At 49.1% G+C, this 26,020-nt stretch overlaps 1 protein-coding gene across 1 annotated transcript in view; it reads left to right on the top strand.

The window, feature by feature from the left end:
* Rgs9 (regulator of G protein signaling 9) overlaps positions 1-22,012 on the top strand; it is a 68,783-nt gene extending 46,771 nt beyond the window's left edge. Inside the window, exons 13-19 of the mRNA XM_051158949.1 lie at positions 815-930; positions 6,325-6,412; positions 7,096-7,234; positions 10,278-10,363; positions 12,836-12,953; positions 20,115-20,599; positions 21,862-22,012. Of these exons, the coding sequence (XP_051014906.1) occupies positions 815-930; positions 6,325-6,412; positions 7,096-7,234; positions 10,278-10,363; positions 12,836-12,953; positions 20,115-20,599; positions 21,862-22,012 (1,183 nt within the window). The remainder of the gene's footprint in view (positions 1-814; positions 931-6,324; positions 6,413-7,095; positions 7,235-10,277; positions 10,364-12,835; positions 12,954-20,114; positions 20,600-21,861) is intronic.
* The last annotated feature ends 4,008 nt before the right edge of the window (positions 22,013-26,020 follow it).

Raw genomic sequence — 26,020 nt, 5'->3', positions numbered from 1 at the left:
CTTACTCCAATTGTTTTGTTTTTTTTTTAAAAGAAATCTGTACCCTTTAGCTGTCACCTCTCCCTGTGCAAATCTGCATGCCCTCTAGCTCCTCCCTAGATGGCCTCTAGTCAGTCTGTTTTCTGATTGCGCGTATTCTCCTATCTTAGATTTTTCCTGTAGATGAAATCGTAGGGTGTGTGGTCTTTTGTTGGGCACTTGTCACTTCCTGCTGGACTTTACCCATGCGGTAGCACGGATCAGCATTCCATTTCAGTATGGATCAATGGTGTTGCTTGTGAGGATATGCTGCATGCACACTCATTTGTCTGTGGAAGGACACTGGGCTTTTCCTGAATTGTAACTATCATGAATGATGCAGGCGCAAACATTCATGTGCCTTCAGGGCGAGAGGGAAATCTTGGTGAGTGGCAGGTGCCTGGCTGGTGGTTGTGACCATAGCATCTCTCACCCGTATGTCACTGGAATTCTATCCTGGCTTGAAGGTGGCAGCCTGACCCTTCATGGATTGTTTCCAGGCCGAGTTTTTTTTTTTCCCCCTGATGTTTTTTTGGCACAGAGGTCCTCAGCTCTGGGAGGCCACATCATGGGTGTGAACTCCAGGGGACTCGGAGGCTGCATCTTCTTAGTAAGTGGCTGCTTGGAGTGTGTGTCTATGCAGAGGCTAAAGGGTAAAGCAGAATTGAGATCAAGTGGAGACTAAGGACCTCATGAAGGTTGGTGGAGGCTGGTCCTAACACTCTCACCTGAGTCAGGACTGAATATAGCCCCATCTCCCAGGGAGTATTGGATTTACCAGTCATCATCCTTGCAGGGTGGAAGTCCCAACCAAGATGCGGGTAGAGCGATGGGCCTTCAACTTCAGTGAACTGATTCGAGACCCCAAGGGTCGACAGAGCTTCCAGTACTTTCTCAAGAAAGAATTCAGTGGTGAGTTCTCTTTTCTTTTCTTCCTTCCTTCCTCTCCTCCTCTTCTTCCTTCTCCTCCTCCTCTTCTTCTTCTGAAGCAACTCTAACTTTAATGCCCAGCCTAGGCTCTTTAGGAGTTTCCCAAAGGGCACTTCCATACTTTTTTAAGGCTTTTAAACATGGCCTCTTGCTTTGCCAGGTGTAAGAGTCCAGGTACTTCCTTCTCCATAGGCTCAGAAAGACACTGCAGTTGTGGGGAGGGGGACTATATGGTCTCTACAATCTGCCTTAGCCTCACTCACAATCCTCAAGGCTTGGTCTCTTCTTGGATTCCCTCCCTTCACTGCCCAGAATTCCTCTAATCTGCTCCCTTGGCCTCTGGCTCTTTAGATCAGCTTCAGAGATCAGGTAGCTGAACAAGCTAGCACCCACCCCACCCCCGTCTCTCTGTCAGCCCCTGTTGTCTTTAGCGTAGACGTTCTGCATATTCAACCCAACCATGGATATCTTTTCATTTGTTTTTAAGATTTATTTTATTTTTACTTTATATGTATGGATGTCTTGCCAACACTGTGTGTCTGTTGGCACTGTATATGTGCATGCAGTACCCATAGATACCAGAAGGGGGCATCATGTACTCTGGGGGAATTGTAGGTACAGGGTTGTGAGCCTCCATATGGGTGCTGGAAATTGAACCCCAGGTCCTCTGGAAGAGCAATCAATAAGTGCTCGTAACTGCTGAGCCATCTCCCAGTCCTGCAGAGATCTGTTTATCTGGACCCAGCAGAGGGGCGGGTGCCTTTATAATTGTATTGAGTTGCAATTGCTGTAGTCTTGAAAGCATCCCAGGGGATTTGAGGCATCCAGTGCAGCCTCCTGCCATTGTTTTTTCAAGCCTTCAGAGTATGTGGACTTTAGTGGAGGAGGGTCTGTTGCTAAGTGTCTCATCCACTGAGAAACATCCAGTAACACGATGAAGCCAGATCAGAACAGATTACACATTCAATTTCTTCACTACCTTTGCTGAAAGACTGGCTTTTATGGGATTCATATATCTGTTTGTGGACTCCCACCTCTGGGGAGCTTCATGATTGGGTCTGGGACCCTAGAGCAGCTAGTCTGTGGACTTGCTCCTGAAGCAAATCGTACTGGACATGCCTTTTTAGTCAGATGGCGGCCAGAGACAGAGCATTGCATTAGAACATGGATTGCTGTAAATCATCCTCTCTAAATAAGCCTAATTGAATAATGTAATAACCTTTTAAAAAAGATGGATGGGAAAGGAATGTACTCCGAAGCTCCCTGTGACAAAATGGAAATAGTGCCATCTAGTGGCGAATAGATAAAGTGCATGCTGAGGTTCACCTGCCCCATTCTTCGGTAAGAGGTAGCAAGCATCCAGAAAAATTTCCTTGCATCTTTGAAACCATATTACTGACTGACAGACTCCTTGGGATATTCAGAAGGATTCATGTATGAACAGGGAGTATATATCTTAGTTAACTTAAAACAAAATTTAGGTATGACCCATATGAAATTTCATACCCTCCCTTTTTAAAAATGTAGTTTCATGTAACCCAAACTGAGTTCAGATTCACTTTGTAGCTGAGGATGACCCTGATGTCCAAATCCTCCTGCCCCATTCTCCCAAGTATTTTTATTTATTTATTTAGATACCAGGTCTCTATGCAGCCCAGGCCGGCCTCAAATTTGTAATCCTCCTGCCTCAGTCTCTGAAGTGTTGGGATTGTGTAGCCTACCACCCTGGGCTCAAGCTAATGGTTTTGTTGTTTTATACCTTCACCGTGCTGTACAACTGCCAACACTAGCTAATTCTACAGCAGCTCAGAGAGAAACACTTTACCCACTGTAAGCCATATCCGGCTCTTCCCTCCCGGCTCACTACGCAGGCCTCTCCTTCAGCCCCTATTCTGCCCGCTTCTTGTGATGGGGACCATGAGGTAATGCAACCTTTTGTTACTTAGCGTTCTCCACTCTTCTTTATGGCTGAAACAGGTTCCATTGTGTGAGCAGAACCACATTTGTTCATCCATCCATCAATCCATGGGGATTTGAAATTTTAAAAAAGGATTTATTTGTTTATTTATTTTTTAAATTATGAGCATGGGTGTTGTGCTTGCAAGTATGTATGTACTCCCTGTGAATGCCTGGTACTCACAGAGGCCAGAAGAGGGCAGCAGATCCTCTAGAACTGGAGTTATAGATGGTCATGAGCCACAGTGTGGGTGTTGGGACTTGAACCTGGGTCCTCTGAAAGAGCAACAAATGCTCTTACCCATGGAACTGTCTCTCCAGCTCTTGAGTTGGGTTGTTTCCGGCATTATGAATGCTGCAATGAATACTCTTATAAGTGTTTTAATGTATTTATATAATGTTTTAAAATGAGTGTGTATATGTATTCCTGTGTGTGTGAAAACACATGTACATATGTCTGCTCTTGAGTGTGGAGGCCTGAGAGGTTGACCCCAGGAGTCCTCATTATCTCTCTCTGTCTTAGTCATCAAGGCAGGGACTCTCAGTTGAACCAAGTCACACCAATATGACTGGTCTGGCTATCCAACGGTCTCCACCTCCCAAAAGGTGGCATTACCAGCAGGTTGCCATGGCAACACAGCATTAGGTGGGTTCTGGGGATCCAAACCCCACTCCTCACCTTTCTACATCGGTGGCTTCATGGGTTGAGCTGCTTCCTTGACTCCTCGTCTAAATTCTTTCTTAGTAAGAATACATATAACATAAAAATCTACCATCTTAACCATTTGAGTTCACACTTTAGTGAACAGTAAGTGTATCCACATTTTCAGAGAGCTTTTTTTTTTTTTTAATCATCCCAAGTTGAAACTATGTGTTTGTCAACTGCCAACTTCCCATCCTCCTGCCCCCCTAGTGGCCACTGTTTCTTGTCTGTCTGAGTTTGGCCACTCTAGGTACCTCCTGCAAGTGCAATCATGGAATCAGTCCCTTTGTGTCTGGACTATTTCACTTGATATAACTTCTGTCCTAGTTAATATTCTTCTGCTGTGAAGAGGCACCATACCACAGCAACTCATAAAAGAAAGCATCTGATTGGGGCTTACAGAGGTTTAGTCCATTATCACCATGGTGGGGAGTATGGCAGCATGGGGAGAGAGAGAGAGAGACAGAGACAGAGAGAGAGAGAGAGAGAGACAGAGACAGAGACAGACAGAGAGAGACAGAGAGAGAGACAGACAGAGAGAGACAGACAGAGAGAGAGACAGAGACACACAGAGAGACAGACAGACAGAGACAGAGACACACAGAGAGACAGACAGACAGAGACAGAGACACACACAGAGACAGAGAGAGAGAGAGAGAGAGAGAGAGAGACACACACAGAGAGACAGACAGACAGACAGACAGACAGAGACAGAAACTCTGGGCTTGGAATGGGCTTTTTGAAACCTCAGAGCCCACCCCCAGAGATGCACTTCCTCCAACAAGGCCACACCTCCTAATCCTTTCAAGTACCACCACGCCCTGTGACCAAGCATTCAAGTCTATGAGCCTCTGGGGATCGGTCTCATTCCAACCACAGTGCCTTCAAGGCCCACGCATGCAACATCACATGTTTGCTCTCAGTTGCTGTGATAAACGGAACCAAGAGCAGCTTAGGAAGGAAAAGGCATATTTTGGTTCACAGTCCCAGATCACAGTCCACACTGAGGGCAGCTGGGGGCAAGAACTCGAAACAGCTGAAACCACGAAGGGGTGCTGCTTACTGGCTTGCTTCCAGGCTAGTGTTCAGTTACGTTTCTTATACCGCCCAGGCCCACGAGACCAGGTGTGGCAGCAGCCACAGTCGACTGGGCCCTCCTCTATCCAGAATCAATCGAGACAGTGTCCCACAGACATCCCACAGGCCAATCTGATTGAGGAACCCTCCCCACCCCCACCTCAGTGAGAGTCCCTCAGGTAGCTCTGGGCTGTTTCCAGTGAAGCTGAAGCTAAGAGATTCCGTGTCATCCTTATCTCTGAACGTATTTCATGGCAGACGTATCTGTAAACTATGGGTGTTGTTCCTCCGTGAGCTTTTTCAGTTGGTTTTACTTTTTGCCTTTTGCGAATAATTGCTCATTTAATTTAGTCTTAAGCGATGAACTGGTTTTGTTCCCCTATAAGCAGGAGGTCTTGATGTCAGATCAATTGCCTATTAAAGAAAAGCATTGGCCTGTGATTTCTGTCCAAAGAATATCTGGCTCTGTAGTTATGAGACAAATTTTAGCTCATAAATAATTGTGCAGCCTCTACCAGTCTGACGTAACTGAGGGCTTTCAGGAAATACCGTGGAAGCAGAGGAGAGGGTCCTCTTGTTACCATGGCACTTCAGACCGTGTATGCACACACACACACACACACACACACACACACACAGACAGACATCACACATACACACACATACACATAACCACACATCCTTACTTGCTTACTGATGTCATAATCTTTATTTTCTCATGTAAAGTTAATACTTGGAATCGTACCAACATATACAGACCTTTTTTTTTGGTTCGATGAATAACTGGGAAGCGAATGTGAAATTGGGAAGAGATGAAGGATTTTGAAGGTCTGTTTCTTTCCTTCAGTCTAGAGGAGCAAAATCCCTCTGATTCTTGTGATACTAAAGGTGACTTGTAGCCAGGAATCCTCTAAGCATTTGTCATGAGCTGACAAAGCCTCCAAGGGCACAGAAGGTGGGGGTCCCTATGCACAGTCAACTAAAGCAGACAGAAGTCACATGGTCGTGTGGCCAAGCAGAGTGTAGGACGCTGTAGAGTGGAGCATACATGCTTATGAGCCTGTGTGGATTGCTTTGGGAGTGTTTGCTGTAGACAAATTCTCAGCCAAAAAGAGTATGGGAGCTGTTAAGATGGCTGGTAAGTGGGTAAAGGTGCTGGCTGCTGAACCGGATGACACCAGCCCAATCTCTGAGGCCTACATGATGATGACACCCAACTGCGCAATTTGTCCTTGAAGCTCCACACCCATACCCACCAGTAAACAAACAAGTGTCAATTTAGGAGGAGGGCATGTGGGAGAGGCTATTAGGAGTTGTGCCCTCTGTATTGGAGGGCAGAGCAGCACCCACGTTGTGAGTGGATAGCTGCTTCAAGCGTGGTGAGAGTCAGTCCAGTTTACGGCAGAGACCACTTATGGGCCAAGCCATTGCTGGGACCCACCTACTCCCATATCCTAGAAGTGAGGTGTCGTGGCTCCTGCTCGCAGGTGACATGCAGCGCTTTGATGTCCCTGTGCTCAGTGACTCCTCTTGCAGGGACACTCAACAAGCGAGTTGAGCTACCCTGACCTTCATTTCATCTTCTCTCCACTCATTTCCTGCCTGGCCGTCGTCTCCGTGGACCCGTCCTCCCCACGCAGGGGAGAACCTGGGATTCTGGGAGGCCTGTGAGGACCTGAAGTATGGAGATCAGTCCAAGGTCAAGGAGAAAGCAGAGGAGATTTACAAGTGAGGATTGGTCGAATCTTGGGGAGCACTTCCCTCATGTGGGTGGGATGAGGTTGGGAGTAGGGGGCGGACCCACACCCTTGTGGCTGGCTAGGCTCTGGTCAGCATCACCCATTGGATGTGCCATGCCCTAAGTGCCTCCCCAGTGTTTGGGGGGTTTGAGGGTTCCTCTGAAGGAAGGAAATCAAGTGAGATGGGTGGTGGGATTCTCCTATTCCCATGGATTTGTGTCCAGGGATTACGAAATCAAGGCACCCTGGACCACAGTGCAAATCGTGTGTGTGTGTGTGTCTTCAGGGTCCAGAAGGTGGTTCTGGATTTCCCACAGAGCTGGAGTTTCAGGCACTTGTGAGCCAACCGATAGGGATTCTGGGTATTGAACTCTTGGTCTTCTGCAAGAGCAACAAGTGGGCTATTTCTCCAGTGTCCCTGGAAGTCGATTCATCCTCCAAACTACACAGACCCCCACCCCACCCCACCCCACCCCTCCTCCCCAGGTCCCCCCCACCAGCTTCTGGCTTGGTCTCCTAGAACATCAAGGTTAAACATTCCATCCCCAAGGCCTCCATGGCCATATTCTGGCTCCTGGGCCAAGTTGATTGACAACCCCTTCAAAGTTTAAACTCTCCAGTGTCTCCTAACCACCGTGGGCCTGTTGCAACAACATCTCCCTCCCTCCCCAGGCTGTTCCTGGCGCCAGGCGCAAGACGATGGATCAATATAGACGGCAAGACCATGGACATCACCGTGAAGGGGCTGAGACACCCCCACCGCTATGTGCTGGATGCCGCACAGACCCACATTTACATGCTTATGAAGAAGGTAGGCAGGCCTGTGCTGAGCATGCTCAGTGGCCAGGGAGCCCCTTCATGGTTACCAGGAGAGAAGGGAGGTGACATGTGGATGCTGCCTGGCTGGTTCTGCTACGAGGAAGAACGGCCCGCTGGTTCGTCCCCTTATCTATCAGCATAGATCTTCCTTGACCTCCAGGCTCCTCTGGCCTTGGAAATCACCACAGAAGCTGTTTGTGGCTATAGATTCCTCATGCTGTAGTTCTGTTGCAGGTAGGATCAGTGATGGTAAGGCAGATTAAGATAATTGCTGAGGTACGGTCTCTGTGTAGAGTGAGACTGAGGGAGCCTCCTCCAGAGTCGGGGCTTGCCTGAGGTCTCAGCAGGGATGAAGATAGGAGGCCAGCTTCCCCTCTGACTGGTCCAGAGGCCCAGCTCTTGGTCTCTACCATGGATGGTCACAGTTCTCATGGGCCTGAGCAAACACAGTACTGGCGGCTTTAGTGTCTAGACAGTTCGGTATGACCTTGTGATAATTCAGGTAGCTTCTGGATCACTAATGAATGGGAACAGAGGAGGAGCTTCCAAGGAACTGTCAACGAAAACTTAAAGAGAATCTGAGAGAAAATAATTCTCTCTCTCTCTCTCCCCCTCTCCCTCCCTCCCTCCCTTCCTCCCTCCCTCTCTCTCTCTGTCTCTCTCTGTCTCTGTCTCTTCTCTGTCTCTCTCTCTCTCAGAACAACTTGCTGTCAGTTCTCTCTCACCATGAGGGTTCTCAGGCTTGTTGGCAAGTGCCTTTATTCACTAAGCCATCTTCCTGGCCTGATTATTTTTTTTAAACTTTTAATTAATTGATTGCGTGTGTATATTTGTATGTCTGTTCTCTCCTTCTACCATGTGAAATCCTCGGATCAAACTCAGGTCATCAAGTTTGGTGATAAGCACCTTTGCTAAACTTGCAACTTTTGGCAAACCACTTCAGCTGTTTCTTAGCATGTTTCTCCCCAGTGGGTGTTCCCTGTGTTTTTTCTTACTAGAAGATCTGTAATGAGGTCTGTTTAATAGTAGTCCTCCTTAGTGTATTTTAAAACTGTTTTTGACTTTTAAAAATGTAGTTTTCAGGGGCTAGGGAGAGGGCTTAGCTGGCAAAGTGCTTTCTGTGCAAGCATGAGGACCTGAGTTTGTTTGTTTGTTTGTTTTTTGGTTTTTCGAGACAGAGTTTCTCTGTGTAGCCTTGGCTGTCCTGGACTGGCTTTGTAGACCAGGCTGTCCTCGAACTCACAGTGATCCACCTGCCTCTGCCTCCTGAGTGCTGGGATTAAAGGCGTGCGCCACCACTGCCCGGTCCAGGACCTGAGTTTGTATCGCCAGCACCCACATCAAATGCTAGGAGACAGAGACAGGAGAACCCCAGGGGCTTGCTGGTCAGCATAGCCAAGGCACGTGAGCTCCAGGCTCAGCAAGAGGCTGCCTCAAAAATAAAGTGGAGAACGACCAAGGAGGACAGTGTTGGCCACGACATGCATATGCGCAGATTCACACACCCTCTTCCGACACATGCATGCTAGCCAGGATCAGGCAGAGTCGTCTCATGTCTGTCTGCAGTGGACTCCGTATCTCCAGCGGCCGTGTGATGACAAGTGCCACGTGACTCAATGGCTTCATTATCCCGATTCCCAGATTCCATTCTAGGTTGCATAAGGGTTTCTACCACCAACTCATCTCTAGGATTTAATGCATCTTTGAGACTGCTCTCAATTGCTGGCTTGCTGTGATGGGCATTGTCCCATGTTACTTGTAAGTGGAGTTTTCAGCTGCCTAGGAAATAAATTGGGGAGCAACTTCCCTACCCTGTTCAGATCCTAGGAATCATCCCCAAGAAAAGTCTAAGCCTTGGTTCTTTCGGTTATTTTGCACTGTAGTATCTTGCCTTTCTACCCTAAACACCGGCCAATGATGAGTGTTAACAGGGTTATGTTGTTTTTATCAAAATCTTGAATGTTTGATTTTACCAATAAAGACTCAGGAGCCAGATGCTGGGGTGAAAGCCTGCTAGCTCAGAGAGGTAGAGAGAGCACCCAGCTGATCTCCCCCTCCTCAGCTGATGTCCCAGATACAATCTCTCCTTCTCCACAGCTCACAACTCTGAGGAGGATCCTAGTGTTGGGGGTGATGAACTATGGTCCTAAAGGGTTGTCCCACCCTTGGAGTGCAAGAGTAGGAAGGACTGGGGTGACCCCAGGAATGTGCATTTGAGTTTTCTGGGAGAATTTGATACCGCTTGGTCTTAGGTTCCACAGCTGAAGACAGGGGCTCTTAGCACCTCCCTAAACGCCCCTCATTCAAGGAAACAGATTCTCTTAACTTTGCTGTCTTGGCAGGGTGGTGGAAGGAGAGTGGTGGGGAGAGGAGGGCTCAGAAGTGGCAAGCATATGCTACTCCATCCCATACATCCCTCCTCCCTGACTCATCACCAGTCCTTCATCCCATACATCCCTCCTCCCTGACTCATCACCAGTCTTCCATCCCATACATCCCTCCTCCCTGACTCATCACCAGTCCTCCATCCCATACATCCCTCCTCCCTGACTCATCACCAGTCCTCCATCCCATACATCCCTCCTCCCAGACTCATCACCAGTCCTCCATCCCATACATCCCTCCTCCCTGACTCATCACCAGTCCTCCATCCCATACATCCCTCCTCCCAGACTCATCACCAGTCTTCCATCCCATACATCCCTCCTCCCTGACTCATCACCAGTCCTCCATCCCATACATCCCTCCTCCCTGACTCATCACCAGTCCTCCATCCCATACATCCCTCCTCCCTGACTCATCACCAGTCTTCCATCCCATACATCCCTCCTCCCTGACTCATCACCAGTCCTCCATCCCATACATCCCTCCTCCCAGACTCATCACTAGTCCTCCATCCCATACATCCCTCCTCCCAGACTCATCACCAGTCTTCCATCCCATACATCCCTCCTCCCTGACTCATCACCAGTCTTCCATCCCATACATCCCTCCTCCCTGACTCATCACCACTGTTTTCCTCTTGTTCCCACCAGGATTCTTATGCTCGCTATTTAAAATCTCCAATCTATAAAGAAATGCTGGCCAAAGCTATCGAACCGCAGGAAACCACCAAGAGAAGGCAAGTGGAGTGTCTTTAATCACCTGCCCGCTGCCTGCTGTTTACTTTAGAGACTTGAGGGCCTCTTTCTGCCAAATGGCTAGAGAGGGGTGATTTGCTTGATGATAGTGTTGGGGGCTGGAAAGTGTTGTGCAGTGAATGAGTGCCTCATTTGCTTAGAGATGCCCTCCAGCAAGCTTCCCTCCAGTAAGCTCTGTTTCCCTGATTCTGGTTCTGAGGGGCCCTGATTATCAGACTGGTAATTACGAGTACCACAAATGGAAGCATCTCGTTTTCCTGTTTTGTTTCATCCACCCCACCAAACTGATGAATCAGAGTAAATTAAGTTACACCTTCGTATCTCCAGTGTTCCGAGACCCAAGAGGGGGAGCCGGAAATTGCACACTGAGAGAAAATGCTAGCCAGTTAGGAGAAGCCAACAGTAACACCCCAAGTATTCTTGGTACCTCTGGGGACTACTTTTTAGAAGTCCGTTAACTAGTTGAAAATTTCGATCACCTCATCTTATAGAGACACTGGGACAATGGATCATATTCTGAGATGTGAATTGAACTCCCTCCCCCTCTACATACACCTGGGGTACCACAAGGATTATTTAAAGATTTAAAAGAGTAAGAAATAACAGCTTGAACAAAGCTGTGAAACTCTGGCAGGCCTTTTTTTTTTTTTTTTTTTTCCTTCTTCAAAACATAGTCACCCATGGACCATGTATTTCTGTGGTTAATAAATTTTCCTGTTTGTTCAATCAATGCTGGGCCCATCTCCAGCATCTCCAGTCAACTCAAAAGGGGTGGGCGGGACGGGGAGAGGGCCAGATTTTACCAAAGGATCGTGTGAGAGAACACAGCACCTTGTCCTTGAGGACACCTGCCCTGTGAGGGGAAGAAGGTCTTGTGGCAATGTTCTAGGGTTACAGAGTAAGGAAGGGAGCCCGATGGCCCCAGGAACTCCAATAAAGAGCCACAATAACTCCAGAAATTCTGCCAGAAAGGAGCTGGGCATGGGGTAGGATGTTGACTGTCACATGCTTCCGTCCTAACGTTGTTATACGTTGGGGGCAGGCATGGGAATTCAGAGACCCCAGCAGGAGCACTTGACTTTGGCAAGGGGGTGTAACAATCTGGGAATCCTGTCATCCTTGTGTGTGAGATCAGGTATGAATGCTCACACAGTGTGACACTTGACTTGTATCCAGGCAGGGATGCGATGTGTGTGTGTGTGTGTGTGTGTGTGTGTGTGTGTGTGTATGGGGGGGGGAGGTGGGAATCCATTCCATGTCTCATTGGTATAAGAAAATCCACTAGAAGTTCAAGTATCAAAGTCCTCTTTGATAGAGCCGACAGCATAGCTAGTGGCTAGTTCTTTTTAGGAAAGGCATCCTACCTTTCTGGTGTAGAGACAAGGGATCTGAGGGTTCAGATAGTCCAGAAATTGGGGGTAGATCCTGGGTCTTTAGTCTGTTACTGCTATAGAAATGCTAGCTCCCCAAATCCATGTGGGCCCCGAGGCTGTATCTCTCAGCTCCATGCCATAAGCCCTTTAAGCCTTATCCTGGTTTCTAGGATGTGGTAGTCAGTTTGATCACAGGAATCCTTGTTTGGCTTTGGAATACATTTCTAATTCATCCTGAGGTATGGCATGTGGGAAAGGGTGGCTGCAGCCTGCTACCTACTAGTCCTCTGAGGAGACATCCGTGGGAGCCCAGCCCTTTGGGACAGCTCAGCTTTCTTTACTTCTCTCTGTGTGTACATGGTTGTGAGGGTCAGAGGACAACCTTAGCTGTTATTCCTCCATCCCCTGATTTTTGGTTTTGTGACATAGAAGCTCTCACTGGCCCAGAGCTAATCAGGTAGGTCAGGCTGGGTGGCTGGTGAACACCCCAGCATTCCACATACTCCTCTCTTCCCAGCACTGGGACTATAATTGCGCCTCACAACACTGGTTGTTTTTTTGTTTTGTTTTGTTTTTTTTTACATGGGTCTGGGGATCAGGCTTTGGTCCCTACTCTCTCAAGGGAGCTACCTTCACATCCTTGCACGTTCACTTTTTAAACCAGTGCCCTGGGCTCTTACCCTTCCTCAAGACTCAAGCTCTCAGGCACCCATCACCCAAGCCCATGGACCCTCTTCTTTGAAGATATTTCAGAGATAACATTGAGATCTTAAAGACAAATCCATTCCTAAATTGTAGAAGATGTGTCTGCTACCACCATCACCATCACCTGAAGACTCTCCCTGGTGCCTCTCCTGAAATCTAGTATCAGTTGTATTCACTGTAGTCCCATCCTCCATTGGAGGAAAAAGAACTAAGGTTGGACCATGGTTCTGAAGGTCCTCTTGGAAGTTCACTGGGAAAATGAGGGGATATGTCCAGATTCTAACCTTCTAGCCCAACTTCCCCCAGAGATGTCAGTGTCGCTGGGCAAGCAATATGACTTTCTACCAACCACTCACCATCTATCTTTCCATGTAGCTCCACCCTCCCATTTATGAGGCGTCACCTACGATCCAGCCCGAGCCCTGTCATCCTGAGGCAACTGGAAGAAGAAGAGAAAGCTCGCGAAGCAGCCAACACCGTGGACATCACCCAGGTCATGAGCAAGCTGGACCGCAGGAGCCAACTCAAAAAGGAGCTGCCTCCTAAATGAATTTCTGATGCTAGTGGGCGTGGTGGTAGTGGAGAGTAGGCTTGGGAGAGGCAATGACACCCCCGCCCCCCATAAAAGGATGAGTGTTTAGAAGGCCCATTCTCTGTCAGCAAACTGTAGGCTTCAGAATGCATTCCCAGGCCAAGAGTTACACAGCTTTGTTTTCCTACTCCAGGTGGCCAAGTTAGTAGCAGTGCCCACCCATGTCACTCTAGGGAGCTCACACGGGAGAAGCATAGGGGAAAAGGGTTGTTACATGGTGCAACACCTTATCCAGACAGTGACCCTGCACCCTCTAAGACTACTTCTCGGAATTTAGGATAGCTTTGCGAAACTTCTCACCCTGTCTCTCCAATTTAGATGCCACTTTGGAAGCAACTTGAGAGCCCTCCCCAGGGGTCTTGCAAGGCTCTTCCCTGGTCTCCTCTGCTATACCTGCCTAGGCAGGCGTGGCTGGGACACCTTTCCTAGGGAGCTGTCTAAGCTCATGGTTACTTCCTTTTTTCCATTTTCCCATGCCCTCCTGCATTAATGTACAAATAAACAGCTTACAGGAATGAAGGGCTCAGACCAGAGGTGGCAAGCAGAAATGTCCTGATGAGGGTATCTTTTTGGTCAAAGAACAAAGGCACTGATGGTTGATGGTTGCGTCCAGGAGGAAGGACGGTGGATATCAGATAAACTTTTGGCAATATTTTCTAGATGTTGGAGCTACTCGCTCTGTAGACTAGGCTATCTCAGTGCTCAGGGGAGAGGCTAGCTCAATCCATGACTTTGAGTCCCACAAGGTTGTCCTTGAAGATAAGTAAATCCCATATGCCTGTAGGCAAAAGAGAACGGGACCAGTCTTCCAAAGCAGGAACACTCACACGTCTCATACATTTATTGAGTACTTTCTATGTGCAGCCCATGCATGAACAAGGGTGACATTTTTCTTCTCTTGTAGAGTTTGTGGTCTAGGACTGACGCAAGCAATTAAACTATCAGTTGCCTTGGTAGCACAGTACTAGGCCACAGACTAGAGTGACAGGCAATAGTAAGCATTTGTTATTCGTACCTATGGGGTCATCTCCATGGCTCTATTGTTCTTGGCTTGCTTTTCCCCTATGACTGGAAGACTTTGGCTTACAGAAGCTGAAATGAATGTCTACTCTGCTTCATGTGCCCCTTATCCTCCAACAGCCCTACCTAGGTGTGGTCTTAGGGTGGTGGCAGAATTGCAAGGGAGACCATAAAAAAAAACCGCATATGGCCTCCCCGTGGTCTCACCCATCTTTTCTTGGCCAGAGAAAGTCACAGAAGCCTCCTAGATTAAAGAGGTGAGGAAGCAGGGCTGGAGGTGCATGTCGCTGGGTAGAGTGCTTGCTTTGCATGCATGAAGTCATGGGTTCAAGCCCCAGCACCGCATAAAACCAAACACCGTGGTACACACCTGTAATCCTACATCGTGGGAGGTGAAGGCAGGTTCTACTATGAGCTCAAGGCCATCCTGACATATATAGTGAACTTGAGGCCGCTCCGGGCCACATGAGATCCTGTGTCCAAGAGGGAATAGGCTCTACTCTTTTTAGTAGAAATGTGTCAGAGTTCCACTGAGAAATACATGGATATAGGAAGGGCATAGAATTGAGCTCATTGTAATAATTATTAACTTAAAAAGAGGATAAAACCCATGAATAGGTTATACAGGAAGTGGATGTGAGACCACCGTAAACAAGATGTGTTTTGTGTGAACTTATGCCTCTTTGAAGCACTGAGAGGGACAGAGGATGAGAAGGAATTGTCCCAGGACATGGGCCAAGCAAGGAGAATGCCCCACAGAGAGGAACTATATGGACAAAGCCCAGATATGAGAAATGGTTCAGAGTGAACTGAAAACCCAGGTGGATGGAGCCTGGTGGCTGAGGAGGAAGTGGTACAAGAGAGGTGGGCGGGGCCAGAGGTGGGCGGGGCCAGGTCACTGAAGTCCGTCTAGGCCAGTGTGAGTAGTTTGTGGTCACTGGTTCCATGCTAGCAAGATAACACCCACCCCAAAGAGGGGACCAAACACCCCCACCCCCCAATTTCACAAGTTACTCTGAGACGGCACCAAGAGACATGCTTTTTAAATACTCTTTTTGTTTGTCTGTTTTTTGTTTTTTTTTTGTTTTTCAAGACAGGGTTTCTCTGTGTAACAGCTCTGGCTGTCCTGGAACTCGCTGTGTAGACCAGGCTGGCCTCGAACTCACAGAGATCCGTCTGCCTCTGCCTCCCAAGTGCTGGGATTAAAGGCGTGCGCCACCGCCGCCCGGCTTAAGCACTCTTTTGAAGAATGTTGAAGCCCTCCAGGAGAAGCGCCTGGTAATGAACTATTATAAACCGAGTGGTATTAGGAAAGGGACAAAATCTAGCTTCCCTCTTGGGGGCTGATACCCAAGACCAAGCAAGGTCTACACATGTGTGCTGTATGACCGGATGGGTGAATGAATGAATGAACGAATGAGCTCTGGATTTTGAGGAAGCCTCTTGGGTCCTGGTCCCAGTTCTAACACAAGCCATGCATTCTTAAATGGCTCACAGGCTTTCTCTGCGTCTTAGTCATTTGTGAAAAAAGGGGCTGTCTCAAGATCAGTTCCAGAACTGGGAAACCAGTTTTACTTGAATATTCAGAATAGGAGGAAATTTAGGTAATTTTTAAAAAATTTACATTAAAACAACCATAAATATATTATGAAATAGAATGCAAGATGTGCATGAATTTTTAAGGCTAACGTTGGAGACATCAAAGCCATTTCATGCGTGACTATGCAGGTTCAGGCACTGCCCCGCCTAAGACTCCTGGGGGATGCATGTTTACCCGGCCCTCCTGCTGTTTGGCCTACTTTAGTGGGAAAGTTGGAGAAGCAGGAAAGCAGAGACTGCTTGGTGTCCCTCCTAATCACTCCACGAGAGCTGAGATCGCGCCAGCAGCGTGGTGGCTCCTCAGAGCACTGCTGCCACCATGCTGTTCATCTTTGGTCTGTCCACCTGCCATCCCTCTCCCCATGCCTGTGTTTCTCAGGCCTGCTATTCTCTGACTGGCAACAGTGTCCTGATTCACGTTCTTTCCTACATAAATGGGGACCTACTCATCACTGGTCCTGCGATCACTGAGAGTCACAGGCACTAGACAGAGTAGGTGAGCATTTTCTAGGCAATGGGTGAAGAAATAAGGATCCGAGCATGATCTACACAAAGGAAGGTCTGTAGAGAGGGCAGCAATTAACAAGGGAGGGAGGGAGGGAGGGAGGGAGGGAGGGAGAGAGAGAGAGAGAGAGAGAGAGAGAGAGAGAGAGAGAGAGAGAGAGAGGGAGTAGAGTCTGCAATATAAGACAAGTTCTGGCTAGACTGGAACTCATTTACTGGGGTGGTCTCGAACTCACAGTGCTCTGCCTGCTATGTCTCCAAAGTGCAGGGACTAAGGGACAAGTGGCCCGTAAAGACCATTTAAAAAAAAAAAGAATTAGTAGAAGGACTATGGGGGATAAAAATATGCAAACTGGTCTTTGTCCTCAGTGTGTGTGTGTGTGCGTGTGTGTGTGTATGTGTGTGTGTGTATGTATGTGTGTGTGCGCGCGCGAATGGCTGTACCATGAGCAGAGTGTGATTACGGAATTGTCTGTGTTTAACTGTGTAAAATGCCAAGAGTTGGGAGAGAATTGTTTGGCTTGAGAGAAACTTCTAGAAGATGTGCGATTAGAAGTGTGAGGCTTAGGTCAGGCGTGGTGGTGCACAGCTTTAAACCCAGCACTGGAGAGGCAGAGACAACTCAGATTTCTATGAGATTGAGGCAAGTCTGTTCTACATACAAGTCCCATATAGTGAGACCCTTTCTCAACAAACACAAACAACAAACAAATAAAAAAGAAGGGTCCAGCACTAGTTTCCTTCTGTGCGTCATGACCACTCAACATTCCACAACTATATTTGGTCTCTGTTGCATGCCAGGCACATCCCAGTCACCATTGTCTTTACCATCGGCATCACTATCATCACCACCGTCAAGGTCAATGTTATCATCACCATCTCCCTGTCACCACCTTCATAACAATCCTCATCACCACCATTCCCATCATCCTCAGCACTGGAATCAACATTACCATCACCTCCTCCGCCACCACCGCCACCATCATGATCACCACCATCACCACCATTATGGTTACATTCCCTATATGCTTCCAGTCCTTGACGTAAGCAGCTGCTTTCTTATGTCAGGTGTTATTCAACACATAGAACCGTTAATCTTTTGTGTTTAGGTATTACCTGAGGAATATTTAAATCATTATTGTCCCCAAAACCATCTCACTTCTCTGCTCTCTGAGGGTCGTTTGTACTCTCTAGACAGCGTTAGGTGATATTTGAGGCATTACAGCCTCTAACTACAGCTTCCAAGAGAGGGCTGATGAATAGCAGTGTAGTGACCAGCAGACCTGGGGCTCTCAGTTTTATAGCTGAAGTGAGGGCCAGTCCCAGCTAGGGAGGTCTTGTGCCCGATAGTTTTCAGTGAGATGACTAGCCAGAGCAATGATATGACTACCTAAGCTGACTTGTCTTTATGGGACCAACTTTACTTGCTTTTGGAGAAGGAGGGGAGGGGACAACAAGAAGAGACTGAAGGGAGTGTGGGTCCTTGCATGCTGCCTGTGGCGGTGGGGGGGGGGGGGCGTCACAGGTCTTTGGTTTCTCAACCAGTTTCTGACAGAACAAAAATGAGTAGAGATGCTGGACCATCTTCTTTGTCTTTCATGAAAAGCCCTGTGATTGTGTCTTCCTGTTAATGTACCACCTCATTTCATGCCCTCCCCCACCCCCACCCCCGCATCCCTCTCTTGGTCCCTCTTGCACAATAAAAAAAAAAAGCTGCTCACACCAAATCTAAAGCACGTTCTGCTTTGTCTGTGTCCTGTCGCATTTCTTCGCCACCTGTCTTGCATGCCACTGCTTCGCTGCTCATATCATTGTCGATGGCGCATGAAGCGGAGGACTGGCTAACCGAGCACAAGCTCAGGCCTCCACGGGAAGGAACAGAGTGGGAGCTCATGCTTTCCTTGTGAGAAAGAGCTAGGAAAAAAAAAAAAAAAACCCATCGTGCACCAACTGGGAGAGTGGCCATTGGGCCAGAAGGGACCATCTCAGGCCCGGTAAGTGGAGAAGGGAAGGTAGTGGCCAACTTCCTTACCTGCATTGTCATCCATCCTGAAGAGGAGAGGATTCTGGAGAAGGAGGGAGATGGGGGAAGGGAGAGAGGGAGGGGAGAGGAGGAGAAAGCGGTAGTGGAGCCCTAGGACCTTGGTTAAGTCCCTTTGTCTCCAGGAACCTCAGACTTCTTATCTGTGAGGTGGAGTGATTTTAGGAGTTCATGACACATGACACATTCCAGGGCAGTGAGGTTCAAGTGAGCTTAGTAGGTACCTCACTGATCTCTCTCTGTCTCTCTGTCTCTTGGTCTTTGTCTCTCTCTGTCTCTGTCTCTCTCTGTCTCTGTCTCTCTCTCTGTCTGTCTCTGTCTCTGTGTGTGTGTGTGTGTGTACGTGTGCACTTTACAGGACATAGAAACCATATAGGATGGCAACACATGTTAGTGGGGACATCAGGGGCTTTTGGCTCACACCTAGGCTCCGAAGGGCATTTAGTCATACCTTAATTTTCTATTGCTGTGCAACAAATGAGCTCCTTGCTCTCCACTGCCCTTGAGTCCACCTGACTCTACCCTGGGCCTGACTTGTTTGGAGTGACCTTGAGACTAGGCCTTACTCTGAAGTCAGTGGCCTCCTGCCCAGAGCTCAGGCAACCTCCTTCAGTCTTAGGGTCCGAGGGATGAGCAGAGCGCTCTGAGCGAGACATCTCTGTGCTTGTTGCAGAGAATGTCTGTCTCACTGTCGTCCCTTTTAGGCCTCTCTTGGAAGCCATAGTGGCTCAGCTGTTCCGAAGACACCACCCACCTCTCCTCATGACTCCTGTCCATGACAAGCTTTTGTGTAGCATATGACAATAGCAGGCCTTTAGAAGGGACCCAGAAGCCCACACCAATGACCCTTGTGGCCTACAAGGGAAGAAGGGACAGTGAAGAGCTCAGTGGAAACTTTATCTTTAATTTCCTTGCTCAACTTGGACAAAACTAAGCTTCAGGTTCCTTGAGCTGAAGAAGTGCCAGACCCTAACCCCCCCCCCCCATCACCCCTCCCAACACTCTGGACTCTGGGGCCATGATGGCCAAAACAATGAGGTACTTCTCCTTTCTCTGCTGAACCATAGACTCCCCTCCTCCCCTAGAATTGCCTCTTTCCTGTAAGCCACCGAGGCTCTACACCCAGCCCCTTTTCCTCCCTCAGTTTTCCCTTCCCAGTCTTAAGAGGAGGCCTGGGCAGGTGCTAGGATTGCAGCCCCTAACACACTTCCAGGGTGGACATGGGTGGGTGCAGTCTCAGGCATGGAGGCTCAGGAGGGGGCCAGTTGCTGGTCTCCCCATTTGTACTGTGCTGTTAAAGTTAAACTGTTCAAGTTTGGAGTGGGGATGCAGCTCAGTGGCAAAGCTCTTGCCTAGCATGAGCAAACTCGTGGGTTCAATTCCCAGCAACACACACACACACACACACACACACACACACACACACACACACACACCCTAGAAAACAACAAAGTAGTGTCAAATGCCACCAGGTCTAAAGCTACAGTCAACAATGAAGAAGAGATGGGAGGATACAAGGGATGGGATAAGAATTGAGATGTAATATGAATAAATTAATAAAATATATTTTAAAAAAACAAGAAAAGTTGACATGGTATAGGAAGGATACAAGGCATTGAAAGACTTGAGTTGAGGGGTAATAAAATTCATCGTGATTATACTCCAGGGTCCCAGGCCTGGGAGAAGGTCACTTTGTGGCAGATAGGTCCTAGCAATAGGTTTCTGTATGGCTGTGCCACTATCACAGACACCTTTTCAATCAATCCCCCTAGGAGGCAGCCAGAACAGATCTGCATTGTCGCCGCTGGAAGGAGATCCAGTTAGATGAGGCTAGCCTGTCAGCCCTGGTGGCTAGAGACGTGACTCATTACTGAATTTTCTTTTTTCCTTCTCCACAGTCAGGTCAGCACTTGGCTCCCAGCCCTCACCTGGCGGTGTATACAGGGACCTGCGTGCCTCCCTCTCCTTCCGGCCCCTTCTCCCCATCCTGTCGCTCCCCCAGGAAGCCCTTTCCCTCACCAAGTCGCTTCATCCGGCGTCCCAGCATCGCCATCTGCCCCTCGCCCATCCGAGTGGCCTTGGAGAGTTCTTCAGGACTGGAGACCAAAGGGGAAACCAGCTGGTCTGGTGTCAACTGTGGGCCCCCAGTCACTGAGAGCAGCGAGACCTCTGTAGACCACCCGGGACCACGTGGCCAGCCCAGGGCCCCTCCCAAGGCCCGTGCGGCCCTGTCCCTTGGCAGATTTCTGAGAAGGGGCTGTTTGGCATCACCGGTTTTTGCCAGACTCTCGCCCAAGTGCCCTGCTGTTTCACACGGGAAGGTGCAGCCTCTGGGGGATATGGGCCAACAGCTGCCCAGGCTGAAACCCAAGAAAGTAGCCAAGTAAGAAACCGAAGGGGCTGGTGTGCGCATGCGGATAGTGGGTGTGGGTGTGGGTGTGGGTACCGACTGTGGCTTCATGGTAATGTTGGAGCCATGGGGCTGAAATGAAGAGGATTGTGGAGACCAGACACGAGTAGTCTTTAAACCACTGAATGTCCCCAGAAACTCAGTTCCCTCATCTCTCCGTCTTCCAAAGATGGGAAAGGGGCAGGCATTCCCCCCTCCCCCTTCTTTATCTGCCGATCTCCTCCACATATCTTCCCAGTCCCAAGACTACTAGTCAGGTAAATTCACTGCATTTGAAAAGGGCCTCAGAAGTAACCCTCGACTATGATGTCCCCAAGACACAGTTCCTCAGGGGTTCCGGCTTGTCCTCATTCTGTATCTTAAGTATCATGGCTTCCTTAGTTCTCATAGCTACCTGCCTGCTCTCCTAAGGGGCCTCAAAGAGGTACTTGCTCCTGTGGAAGCCTAAGATAATGTGTGTCAGCTTCCAGGTCTGGAAAACTATGAGACCCCCACATGCCCTGAGGCAGTCTCTCTGTGCAGATCAGAGGCCCAGAGGGGTGTTTTGAGAGTACCTGGATCCACAGCTGAGAGTTAAATTGCAGCTTCACTGAGATTTGGAGGGGACATTCAGATGCACCCCCCCCCCCCCACCAATCAACACAACCCTACGTTTGGCCCCTTTGCCTAGGCCCAGAGAAAGAAATGTCAGGCAGAAGTCTTAGATTGCCACGGAGACTGAGAGAGCATTACCTCTTTGGTGGAGTGGGTGTGGCGACAGCAGGGAGCACTGGCTACCATCCCCTTCTTGCCTGTGTGGCTTAGAGGAAGAGGAAGGGAGGTTGGCTCTGTTGCTGAAGAAAATGACTGGATCCTGGGTGATTCCTTCAGCTGGCCCCTGCTGGGAGAATGGTCTAGCTCCACAGCCACTGTCCCACTTCACACGTGAGCATGGGGCTTTTTTAAAGGTTGCCTTTCCAGTGTCCTCAAGAGACCCTTTAAATGGGCTTGGGGATTAAGTACTGTCCACAGGGACAGGCTGAAATCATCAAACCCATAAAGACTGAAAAACCAAAATAAGGCATATTTGGGCTCATCTTTCATTTAGCAGAAAAAATATATATATAACTCCCAGTCAAAGGAGTTCCCAGAGCCAGTGGCTGTGAGTGTCACTGTCTCTGGCATGCTACCCTCTGGGACAGTGGGGATTACTTACTCTCCCTGTTTCATCACCCGTTTCCTTTTTGTGCCTGAAGCTTTTTCCAGATCAAGATGGAAATGCCTACTGACAGTGGGCCCTGCCTGATGGACTCCGATGACACTGGGGCAGGAGAGTCTGGTGACCAGACCACAGACAAGGAAGTCATCTGTCCCTGGGAGAGCCTGTCAGAGGGGAAGGCAGGCTGAGCAGACACCATCAGACCTGGGGCACACTCATGCATTAGACTGGCATCGGAGGGCTGGCAAAAGCCGGTGGGGTGGGGTAAAAGGACCATGTGCTCCGGCTGACTCCCACCTTTTCCCTTTCCCTGACTTTCCCCTTGCTTGGCCAGAATGCATCCCTTGTTGCCTTAAAACCAATAAATGGGTCATTTGGAAGATTTTCTTGGATCGGGGGGGGGGGGGGGCTGGTACATTCCTGGGTTTGTTAGTATCCCCAACCCATTACTTGTGACTTAAACTCATGTCTTCAGTTTTGTGGATAAGGGACACTGAGTCACATCAAAGCGTGATGAACTGGTTTGGACCTGAGGACTTCATTTAATTGAGTTCCAAGGTGGCAGTTCCCCAGGGTGGCATGGCACAGAAAGGGCAATAGCTAGGGCAGGGGTCACTTAGAACACTGGGTTCTCTAAGATGTTCACAAAACAGGGTTGGTTTGAGAGAGACTAAAACATGTGCTCTTCCTTATCTCCTCCCTCCCTTCCTTCCTTCCTTCTGCCTTTCCTTTCTTAAAATTATGTGTATAAATGTGGGACATGTGTGGGACGTGTGTACGATGTGTGTGGGACGTGTGTGGGACGTGTGTAGGTATGTGCACACATAAGTGCAGGTACCTGCAGAGATCTCTGAGCCTGGAGTTGGAGGCACTGCTAAGCTCCCTGATGTGGGTGCTGGGAACCGAACTTGGGTCCTCTGGAAGAGCAGCAGGGCCTCTTTCCCACCGAGCCATCTCCCCAGCTCTTAGCTGCTACTCTCCTTGCTGTGACAACACATCTGACAAAGGCAACATAAGGAAAAAGGAAGGGTTGTTTTGCCTCACAGTTTGTGGATACAGCTGGTCATGGCGGAGACACCATGGCAACAGGAGTTTGCTGCAGCTGGTCTCATCGTCTCTGCCATCAGGAAACAGAGAGCAGAGAGACTGGGCAGCGGTGCTCAGCTCAGCTTCTGTTTCCTATTTAGTCCGAGACCCCAGCTAATGGTACTGTTCATGTGAAGACCCGTGTTCAGGATGGGTCTTTCTTGTTCAGTTAGACTTTCCTGGGAACTCTCCCCACGGATAGACACATGGGCATGGTTGCCATTAAGTTGACAACGCAGATTAACCACTGAAGAGTGGGACCTGGGGGAGAAGGGAAGGACTGTGCGGGGACAGGTCAATAGCAAGAATGTTTTGGACAGGCCATCTGTAGGGCATCCCCGAGTCAAGGTCATTGTCAGAGAAGTCCCATGGAGCCTGAGAATGGTCCTACATCAGACCTCAGCTGTGCGTAGTCACTGGCTGGGACCCTGCAGGGTTGCTATGCTGCAGCAACCAGGGCTTCAGTCATTTACTCTTTGCAGAAGGAATGCGAAACACTGCGTTTTTCTCGTCTACTGCACCAGGCTGGAGGTGTGTGGGCCTTAGTATGCTCTGACTACCTTTCCCCACTGGTACTCATCCAACAGGTGTTTATTAAGTGAGTCTCTACTGGGTGCCTGGCACTGAACCATGTAACGGTTCTCCATCAGGTCAATTTTGTCCCTCTGTGGGATGTTGGATGATGCCTAGGAACAATCTAGAAGGTCAAGGTTGGGTGGGGGGTGGGCATTGCTACTAGTGGCTAGTAAGTAAGGCTGCTGCTTGATATCCCACAATGCTCAGAGCTCATAACAAAAGACTGTCCAAAATACGAGGGAGCACCACCACTGAGAAACCTTGGTTCTTATTGGAAGGTGAGGAGGGGTTCCACAACACAACCTCTTTGTCCCTTTTCCCGATGTGGTCATATTGATTAAATCTCTCTCTTTTTTTTTTTCTTACACTCTTTACCAGAAAAAGAAAGGGAGGGAGGAAGGGAGGAAGGAATTTGGGAGTTCAATCTATACCTTTGTCTTTGGCTCCTGCCAGCCCCGGAAGTATTGTCTCCCAGGGTCCTCCAGGGATTGTGGTGGGATCTCACCGTGGGCAGAGACTAAGAACTAAATGCTGAGTAGAACAGTTCTCGACCTCACATGGAGAGTTCTGGAAGGAGAAGAAACTTCTAGTGGTTTATTAAAGCACTCATTACCTTGCTCGCTTTTAACCCTGAAGTGCATCAGAACTCAATTAGCAGGTAAGAGCTCCTGACTTGCTTTTAACCTCTGACAGCTCATCATATGCAGGATGTAAATACTGGGGGCTGCTCAATAATCTTTCCACACATGCGCTTCTAAAAATTAATATTGGGCAGCTGTGTGAGCAAAACGTGGGCTTGCCGACCCTTGCGGGGAAACTGATCGTGTTTCACCTCTTCAGGGGCATTGCTCAGTTTAGATTCTGCAAATCTATACCGCTGGACCCACAAGGCCGTCACTCCTCATCTTCTGTCATTGAAATAGTGAAGTGGGGGAGGGGAAGGGGAGCAGGGGCTGGTTTATTTGATGCTTTTTTATTTGCAGAGCTCCCTTAAAATGAGAGTGTAAGTGAGGCCAACCTAGACCCCCAAACCTACCATAACCAGTGTGTCCAGAAACAAGGGGACGCACGAGTCTGGACTTGGGTGTCTGAGCTTATAGGGCAGTGCCTCTCGTCCCTCATGATTCTGAGGGGAAGCAAGCCATTCTGAGTCCCTAGGGCTAACGACCAAGGTTCCGGCATCCGCTGATGTACCGGCAAAGATAGTCTAAAGTTCAGTAACAAACAGGCCTCAGGAGGTAGGAGGTGGCTCATGTACGGCACGTTTCCATGTCAGACATGTAGCTAGCTGCCCAAAGACGGGAGAGTCCAGGGCAAGCCGACTCAAAGGAAGAGAGGAAACCCGGGGACCACGAGACTGGGGCAAGTTGACAAAAAAAACGCTAACCGGTATAGCAGGCTTTTTGCTACCTTGGGTTGCACAAAAGCTTGCCAGATGCCAAACCCTGAGAGAGGTCCTGAGTCTGTCTAACCCCATTCCCTTTCGCAGCTGCTCTCCTTGCTCTGGGGCCAGCTGGGATGGACTTATTTCCCCGATGGAAGACGGGGTCAGACTTCCTTCCCACTGGGGACATGGCTTCTCTTTGCTCATCTGTGAGCTGTGGGGTGTCTGGGATTGTTTGGAAGCATATAAATGGTCTCCTCAGCCACCTCATGAGAGGGCAAAGCACCTGTTTCTCAGTGGATGAGTTCCGGAGTGACTTCCAGACAGTCATCATGGCTAGGCCTGCCCCTTAGGGGACCAGGTACCTGATGGTGGCTGGTACCTCCTGTGTGTTCTTGCTTTTTAAGTCACGGGAGAGGTAGGGACAGGGTCTGCTATCAGCAACTAATCCCACTTGCCAGGGCCCCAGGGATATGCTTGTTTTCCCGCTCTTGACGACCTACAACCACAACAAGTTTCTCCAGGGACCCCAAAGCAATTGCCCCTTGGCCCTCTGGGAATGGAATCTTTGGGTGAGCTGCGTGAACCGTAGCATTGCTTGTTTTCTAGAAATAAGAGGAGAGTAAGGAACCTGTGGTGGCCATGTTTTGGGGTCTCGGTGGGCTGGCTGGATCATCTGAGGAGGGTGACTGGGGAGCCTTAAATACTTCTGACTCAGGGGCCCAGCCTGCCATAGCGGTGTCCGTCCTCCTCCCAGTTCACCAGAAGAGGGAGTTTCAGGCCCACAGATCCCTAAGAGAGGTGGCTGGGATTTCCCCTCTTCTGTTCAGAGCTCTGTGCTGGAAATGGAGGATGGAGGGAGGTCTGCCTGCTCTTCAGAGGAGGGCAGTGAGAGGAGTGGGCTCTGTAGTGTACGCCGTCATCTTGTCCTCTCTCCCCAGAACCCTTGTAGTCACTTATAGAGGAAATCCATCTGAAGGAGCGTCTCGTCTCGTCTCGTTGGAGCTTGGCAACAGCCCCGGCAGCAGGGTTTCCTATCTGTTGTCGCATATAGTGTCAGGGGAGAGAGACTCCATCCCTGGTGGCATTGGGTGAGGGCTGAGAGGCTGGAAGGGCCCAGTAGCATCCCAGCCTTGGAGAGTTACCCTGG

Source organism: Acomys russatus, chromosome 16 (genome assembly GCF_903995435.1).
Source record: "Acomys russatus chromosome 16, mAcoRus1.1, whole genome shotgun sequence".
Classification (NCBI taxonomy): Eukaryota; Metazoa; Chordata; class Mammalia; order Rodentia; family Muridae; genus Acomys; species Acomys russatus.
This window is presented reverse-complemented; position numbering and strand designations above follow the sequence as displayed.